Source organism: Engraulis encrasicolus, chromosome 21 (assembly GCF_034702125.1).
Source record: "Engraulis encrasicolus isolate BLACKSEA-1 chromosome 21, IST_EnEncr_1.0, whole genome shotgun sequence".
Classification (NCBI taxonomy): domain Eukaryota; kingdom Metazoa; phylum Chordata; class Actinopteri; order Clupeiformes; family Engraulidae; genus Engraulis; species Engraulis encrasicolus.
In genome coordinates, this window is record NC_085877.1 from 7220209 (window position 1) to 7227708 (window position 7500).

The 7500-nt window shown below is 41.4% G+C and overlaps 2 protein-coding genes across 3 annotated transcripts in view; both read left to right on the forward strand.

The window, feature by feature from the left end:
- The window catches only part of serpine1 (serpin peptidase inhibitor, clade E (nexin, plasminogen activator inhibitor type 1), member 1), a 4453-nt gene extending 1047 nt beyond the window's left edge, over window positions 1-3406 (forward strand). Inside the window, exons 2-9 of the mRNA XM_063187427.1 lie at window positions 1-87; window positions 472-696; window positions 975-1169; window positions 1456-1654; window positions 1829-1929; window positions 2052-2138; window positions 2368-2451; window positions 2807-3406. The exon at window positions 1-87 is cut by the window's left edge and continues 155 nt beyond it. Coding sequence (XP_063043497.1) covers window positions 1-87; window positions 472-696; window positions 975-1169; window positions 1456-1654; window positions 1829-1929; window positions 2052-2138; window positions 2368-2451; window positions 2807-2853 — 1025 coding nt within the window. The 3' untranslated portion in view covers window positions 2854-3406. The remainder of the gene's footprint in view (window positions 88-471; window positions 697-974; window positions 1170-1455; window positions 1655-1828; window positions 1930-2051; window positions 2139-2367; window positions 2452-2806) is intronic.
- A 104-nt stretch (window positions 3407-3510) lies between these two features.
- Window positions 3511-7500, forward strand: part of ap1s1 (adaptor related protein complex 1 subunit sigma 1) — a 69405-nt gene continuing 65415 nt past the window's right edge. For both annotated transcript variants that reach the window (XR_010032497.1, XM_063187428.1), the window contains exon 1: window positions 3511-3959. Coding sequence is in view for 1 of the 2 variants with exons in the window: in XM_063187428.1 (XP_063043498.1) it covers window positions 3957-3959 (3 nt within the window). In the remaining variant the exon portion in view is untranslated. The remainder of the gene's footprint in view (window positions 3960-7500) is intronic.

Genomic DNA, 7500 nt, shown 5'->3' on the forward strand with positions numbered 1-7500 from the left:
TCACCTCTGTCCTGGGCATGGCCCAGCTCGGAGCCTACGGCAAAACACTCCAGACCATGACCACAAGCATGGGCTACTCCTTTCAAGGTAAGGACCACCACAGCCTTCGTGTCTCAGATAGTGGGTAAATGTAGATTAAGTTATGTGTGAATACGTTGTATTCATTTAATACAAGTCATCCGTTTCCATCCCTTTCAATCTTGCCTGATACACACGGCATGCACTGGTATGCACTGCAGTTTCGTGATACATTCAAAAAGGAGTACATGCAGGATTAGCTATTGGGCCCACAGGGAAGCATACCATGTTGCTACTAGCATTGACATTTATAATACTGCAGCAATAGAATGCTGGGCCTGTCATTTCTGGGCCCCATACGATGTTCCCAACCTTTCGCCGCTGGCAGCATCCCTACAATATTTGTCATTAAAGAAAGATACTTATGCTGTGTCTTGGTGTTGATCTGCGCAGATCGCGGTACGCACCGTCAGCAGCGGCTGCTCCACCGGGACCTGGCCAGCGAGAAGGCCGTGGAGCTGGCCAGCGGCGTCATGGTGGACAGGAAGCTGCTGCTGGAGAAGAGCTTCCGCCGCAGCCTGGCCAAAGCCTTCCAGGCCATGCCCAACCAGCTGGACTTCAGCCAGCCCGAGGCCGCCCGCAAGGTCATCAACTCCTGGGTGTCCGACCACACAGATGGTGAGTGACAGAGACATCAGTCAAGTAGTCCATCGATCAAAGTGTATTTATAGAGAAAATGTTTGAATATTTAGGTATCATTAGTGTGCTTAAAACTAATTAAAAATTTTAAATGCAGCATTTTTTTGACAAGAAAGTTAAAAACATTTTGTTAACATATTCAATTACAGTCGATATGATAGTCTCCTTAACAGTCGTTTATATAGCACATTACCGTCCTCAATCATCCTTCAATACACTCGTAATGAATCCCACTAACGAGCATGTGTTCTTCACAGGTATGATCCCTCAGTTCCTCCCTACTGGAGCGTTCGGAGACCAGACGCGCCTGGTCCTGCTCAATGCCATGCACTTCCACGGCCTTTGGAAGATGCCCTTCGACCCCAAGGACACTCACGAGATGCTGTTCCATGGAGCCAACGGCACCACGATGTCTGTTCCCATGATGAGGCTCACACAGAAGTTCAACTATGGTGAGTCTCATTAAACTGTACAGGTTTTACGAGAACAGTGTTTATTGCAGTACACCTGTGGATAAATGGACGGGCCATGTTGTGCAGTTTCATATGACACACAACATGCAGCCTTTTAATAATAAATAGCTCAAACCGTTTTCTTAGCGTACTTTACAGGTAGGCCTAGCAAGGTTACCTGCAAAGTGCTGGGGGGAAACCCCTGTGGTATAATTTCCAGTTCAGTGTGGTGCGAATGTCCAGCTCTCTGGTGGCGAAGCTCACTAACTGCTCTGTCTGTCTACAGCTGACTTTGTGACCTCAGACGGTGTGGAGTACGACGTGATCGAGCTTCCTTACGAGGGAGAGTCCCTCAGCATGCTTCTGGTGTCTCCCTTCGACCCAGACACGCCTCTGTCTGCCCTGAGCGGTGAGCTGCGCAGCTATCGCCTGAAGGAGTGGAGGCAGGAGATGAGGAGGGTCAACAGACAGCTCGCTCTGCCCAGGTAGATACACATTTTGGTCGAGACGTCATTCTACAACAAACAATTATTCACAGGTGTATAAGATAGAAGCAGAAATACTGCTACTGATGTAATTACAATACTAGTACATGATCTTACAAATTATGTGAAAATGAATGATTTAATTTACAAAAGAACAATCTGGTTTTCTTTCAGGTTTTCTCTGGATGCAGAATTGGACCTGAAGTCCGCACTGAGCCATCTGGGCCTGGGAGACATCTTCAGCCAAACAAAAGCTGACTTCTCTCGCATCACCAGTGAGTGTTTTGAAACTTTATTTACCCCAAGTGTACTAAGACATTATTCTCAATGTCTCGTGCAGATTTGTGTTTGTTGCTACACTTGTAACTAACCTGTTCCCCCACTTCTGTCTCTCCAGCGGATGAGCCACTTTGTGTATCCAAAGTACTCCAGAGAGTAAAGTTGGAGGTCAACGAGGCGGGAACCAAAGGCTCTGCTGCCACGGGTAAGCCACTTCATAATTTACTTATGTTATGTCTATGGCATTTTGCAGGACAATGTACAATGTTAAAACCACCCCATCACCAACAAAATACCTCATCTCGAAGTGGCCTGTAACAGAAACACTTGAAACAGTTGTTTAGAAACTGTGGGCAACACATAAGATTTGTGTAATGCTCCGTAATATTGCTATTGTAAATTGATTGACTGTGTTTTTCCAACTTGTCTTGCAGCTGCTATCATCTTCTCTCGAATGGCAGTGGAGGAGATCACTCTAGACCGCCCGTTCTACTTCCTCATCCAGCACAAGCCTACGGGTGAGTTTCTCAGTTCACTCCCAGACAAATATAGAAGGGCGGCAGTAATGGTGGAATTGCCCCTGGCCCCTGCGATGTCTCCTGCCCAAGATTAAAATATTAGCCTGATTTGAGTAAATTTCAAGATACATCCTATAAACTAGCATGTATAAAAGACAATATTGACATGTTTTGGAGACATATGTGCCCCTCCTAAAAACACATTGGCCCCACCTCGCCCCGTGGTACTAGGTATAGAGCTGCCACTGTTCACTACACCCACTGGCCACCCCTGACACATAGGCCCACTGCATTTTACTATGTGCTGTGCAAATGCCAGTACATTAATGCCAAATATTGATGTTGTATTCCACAGGTGTGGTACTATTCTCGGGTCAAGTCAACCAACCACAGGAACACTGAGGAGGCACTGGGCTGCTGATGAAATGGACAGAATCAAATGCACATACTGAATGAATCGACAAGCACAAACGTCAATCAGTTTACTACTGCTATTTTAACACACAAGAGATAACGAAACATCACACAGTTAGGTTTGAATCCAAACTTTGACAGTTTTTAATCCTAGGGACTTCTAACTTTGCCCAGCCCATATGTTTTGGCGCAATCACTGCAGCTCTTTTAAATTAATATATTTTTTTTAGTGCCAATGGGATCAGTACAATGGAAGTCATAAAGGGAATCAGCTGTACGTCTAAACAAAGCTTAGTTTACGGTCCATAACCTAAGTTAGGCTACAATATTTTTTACCTTTTTATTTCGAGCATTGGTAGGCTGCTACAATGGGTGTTACACATCCATGCAAAGGATACAGGATGACTGAAGATGTATGTATTTTTATGTTTATTTTAATGATGCTTTTTTGTTGAGAATTTATATTGTATCTGTTTATAATGTATTTTTACACTATTTATGATAAATATTTATTTTCTAAATAAAACATGTGTTGAGAGAAGTTGTGTCCCTTTAAGTAAATTCTTTAAAACATTCCATTCTGCTTAGCCCCCTCACTTACAAGAAGAGGGCAACTTCTGTTCTGGAAAGCTCAGTCATCCTTGGATTTGGGTACCTACAGTTTCCATGGAAACAAAATCATCCTGCGGTTTGTCATGGCAACAGCCTGGTCGTCGCAGGCGTCTTGTAACATTTCAGGGAAAATAACACCGCAACCTATAAAGAATAAACATTTTTTTCCATTATTCCAAGATTGTCTTTAAGGTCCAATAAATCCCCGAAAAATAACGCGCCTGCCATAAAGATAGCGGTTGTTTCTAATCTATTTTAGGACATTCGCCGTGCGCATGTTCGTAGAAAGAGGAACTGGTCGGAATGACGCTTTCCTCCGATTCAGGTTCCGCTCCAAGCTACTCCACAGACAGACCTTATCTTCCAATCCAAATATTGCAAACAAACAATTTGACATGACATGCTAACGGTTACGAGTTGAGACCAAGAAGAGCATATCTATAACTTAACAAAAGTGACATTCTGTCGCAGTTATCAAAATGGTAAGTCTCGTTTTGTCCTGTCTTGGATCAGCTGGCTACCCGGTTGTGGTGAGGCTAGTTTGCTAGCTGCATAGCAAATGAGGTTAGGACTACCTCCATAGAGTTGCAGCAAAAGACGAGCTAGTTGAACATAGCAAAGAAGCTAACATTCAAATGTCAGGTCAATAGCTAGCAAAACGAGTTACTCAAAAGCTTGCATTTTACGCCCGAAAAAAAGACAGACATTGGCATGGTGGAGAGTACTCGTGAGCCACCATATGTTATTACCTAGGCTACATTGAAATTTGTGTGGTCGGCTAGTCAGTCTTCTTTTTAACTGAAGTTGTACAGCAACCTAAAGTTAAGGGAAAGTGCCTAATAGCTTGTTGGCTGTTAAACTCTCTTGGGAAATACTAGCTCTACTCGTTTTTACTCCCGAATGACCACCTGCCAGTCAATTAAACGTGTGACAGTCCGAATACACAGTAGCCAGTATTTTATTTAAAATTACTGTGTAGGTCACCGTGCTCGGTGTTGTAGCCTAATCTGCACTGTGCGAGAATCATTTTACGAAATACTTCCGACATTACGCTATCGTATGCTCAGCTGTTCAATTTCATTCATAAATGTACACACACTTATGGGCAGGGCTTTAAATTAACACCGGCCAAATGCTGGTAAAAATGATCAACTTAACAGCCACTTTGTCCCATTAGTGAGTGTGTTTGGCGAATAATATACATCTACTAGCCATTTTGGCTGGTGCTGGAAAAAAAAGTAAATTTAGAGCTCCCCTGCATAATTTTAGGTGTGGATAATGGGACATGTCCATACCACTTTTGAGATGAACCTAGCTTGTCCCCACGTTATTAGGATACAATTACAATGCAACATAGCTTACACGGGCAATTTTCCATATTAATGCCCCTGTCCTGCCGAAAAGCTAGTCCCTGCCAGAACACGAGTGCCCTCATTGAAACCAATGACATTTTTTGAGAGAAAATTATACTATTTTTTGCAGAAGGAATTACATAATTTATGAACTAAACATATGCTTATGAAACATTACTCGTCCTCCACTTAATAGGAGCTATTTGAATCAACCCGTAACATTTGTTATGACAATTCTTAGATTATTTTATGGAAATAATACTGAAATTGTAACCAGCTCTTTGTAATACTTCCAGAAGGAATGTAGATGCTTTATTGATAGGCTTTCCATCTTAAATTGTGTCGGATTTGTCAGCAAAAATGGGTAAAAAATATCTGAAAAATTGGTAATTTCCATTGGTTTCAATGAGGGCAGTCGTGTTCTGGCAGGGACTCGCTTTTCGGCACGACACCCCCACCACTTTCCAAGTCGAGCCCACACCTTTGTAACACAGCAACCTGCAGACAAGTCAAGTGCATTTTGAGCCTTTCCTCTGTGCACATTTTAACCCTATCGCGCCGGATGCATCATATATGTCTCATCAAATTCAAAGCCCTCTCCACGCTGACACACAAAAAAATCGATCTGAAAAACATCCTGCGTGTCATTTCCAAACGTCCTGCAGTACACGGAAACCGCCACAAGAGAGCAGCGGTCGATAACAATTGACCACAGCTCGGCGAAAAACAGGAAAATGGGGTAGAAGCGGTTTCCCTGACCGACGCTGAGATTTCGTCAAATTGCATAAGGTTTGTGTACAAATTTCCGAAATATAACTCTACATCCTTTAATTTGAACACTTGCTTTGTGCAATTAAGCAAGGAAGAGTTTATATTTTTACACCGTGTTGCAGAGAGATCGTGCTAAAACTGATGAGACATATAAGCACCATCCGGCGGTGGCAGGAAGTCAGCCATCAATGCATTTGCTCCATAGGGGAACTTACAAGGCATACCACGACGATCGTTTAACAAAACACACAAGTTGTTTTACTTCAAGACAAAGATATTGCCTTAAGAAACAGGTTTTACTTGCAATTTTGAAAATGCAATGCAAAATGTTGAAATTATGATCTCGTAAAAAATGCATTGAAGTGAATGGAGAAATGGTCCAATTGTAGTAATGGACCCATATATTCAAATTACACATCAAAAATGAATAATGATCTATATTACACTCATAAATAGGTTGTTGAGCATTCGAGCAGCTATGTTTTTACATAGATTTTAAAAAATTACCCAACCAGGCTGTGGGAAATGTAAAACATGGTCCTGCTAAAACAAGGATAGGCTTTAAAAAATGGCAGGATCTCACTAAATATTTAAAGATAATCCTCAAATTAAATTGTCTGACAACTTTTTTAAATTAAAAAAAAGTTGTAAATGCATTAAAAGTCATTTTTCAATGGTCATGAAATTGGAATTTTCATTCATTAAAAGCCTGATGCATCATATATGATGCATTAAATATCTCAGCGACCTTAACACAATTTTTAATTTTTTTTTTACATTTCTTATAAGGGACCAATATTGAAGTAAATTCCAAAAAATTAGAATTTTCTCTCATTGCTTTCATGGTTCAGGTTTCACAGGGTTAATGATATTCTAAATGAACATGCAGTGCAAACTGCAAACGTAACATGCCCGATTAACACACTGCTAAAATTATGCAAGACCGCTGAAGAGAAATGCTTAACTTGGTATTAGATTGCCATAATCGAGGCCTATGCATCAGCACACGGCTGTGTTGGATAATATTGTGCTAAATAGGTTAGACATCGGAAGCACAACATTATAATGTGACTGTACCTTTCTACCAAACAGCTCAGCCTACATGTTAATGCGGGTCAAGTTTTAGGATGCGTATGTCAACATTGTATTTTTCTTGTTTCTCCCTTTGTCAGAATAAATTTAAGGCAACGAACATTTGCAGCTGTAAGTAAAGACAAAAATAGTTTAGCTGGATGTGTGTAGTTTTTCCTGTGTTTGCATTTAACCTTAGGATCCCAGTAGTACTGAGATTGTGTACAACTTTGCATGTTTTGTGAAGACTAACTGCTAATGTGTAAGTGTATCTGTCTGTTTGATTCCAACCCTATGTGTTAAATGTGTCAGTTGACAGGATAACCACACGTTGTGCTAATATAGTTCTCACAAATGTCCGGTGGCGATGTCACACATTTTGATTGAATGGTGGCATCTTCAACTGGCTGCAGTGAATGAATTGACATGAGCGTCTTTTAAGAATGTGTCGATCTTTGGCCAATCGACTTAACATGAATCCCTGTTTTGTTTCTCACAAACACAATCTCACACTTTGTTGTTACTATAAGACCACTCTTATATAGGTCCTTTCCTCTTTCCCTCCACTTAACCACTTTTAACCACCGATACCCACACCTATGGCAACCAAATACTGATGCAATGGTTTACACCTACGTCCACTGTGAGCCGTTACAATTTGGAGTAAATATAAGCCTATCATTGTACCTTCAAGCTTTTTCTTGGTAATTCTTACTTGGTAGTCATACAGTATGTGATCACCCCACAGTTCTGTCATTATGTATGCTGCTGGTTTTTGGACCCACTTGTAAGAAACAATACAGCCATTTGGGTCATTTCACGTAAAATC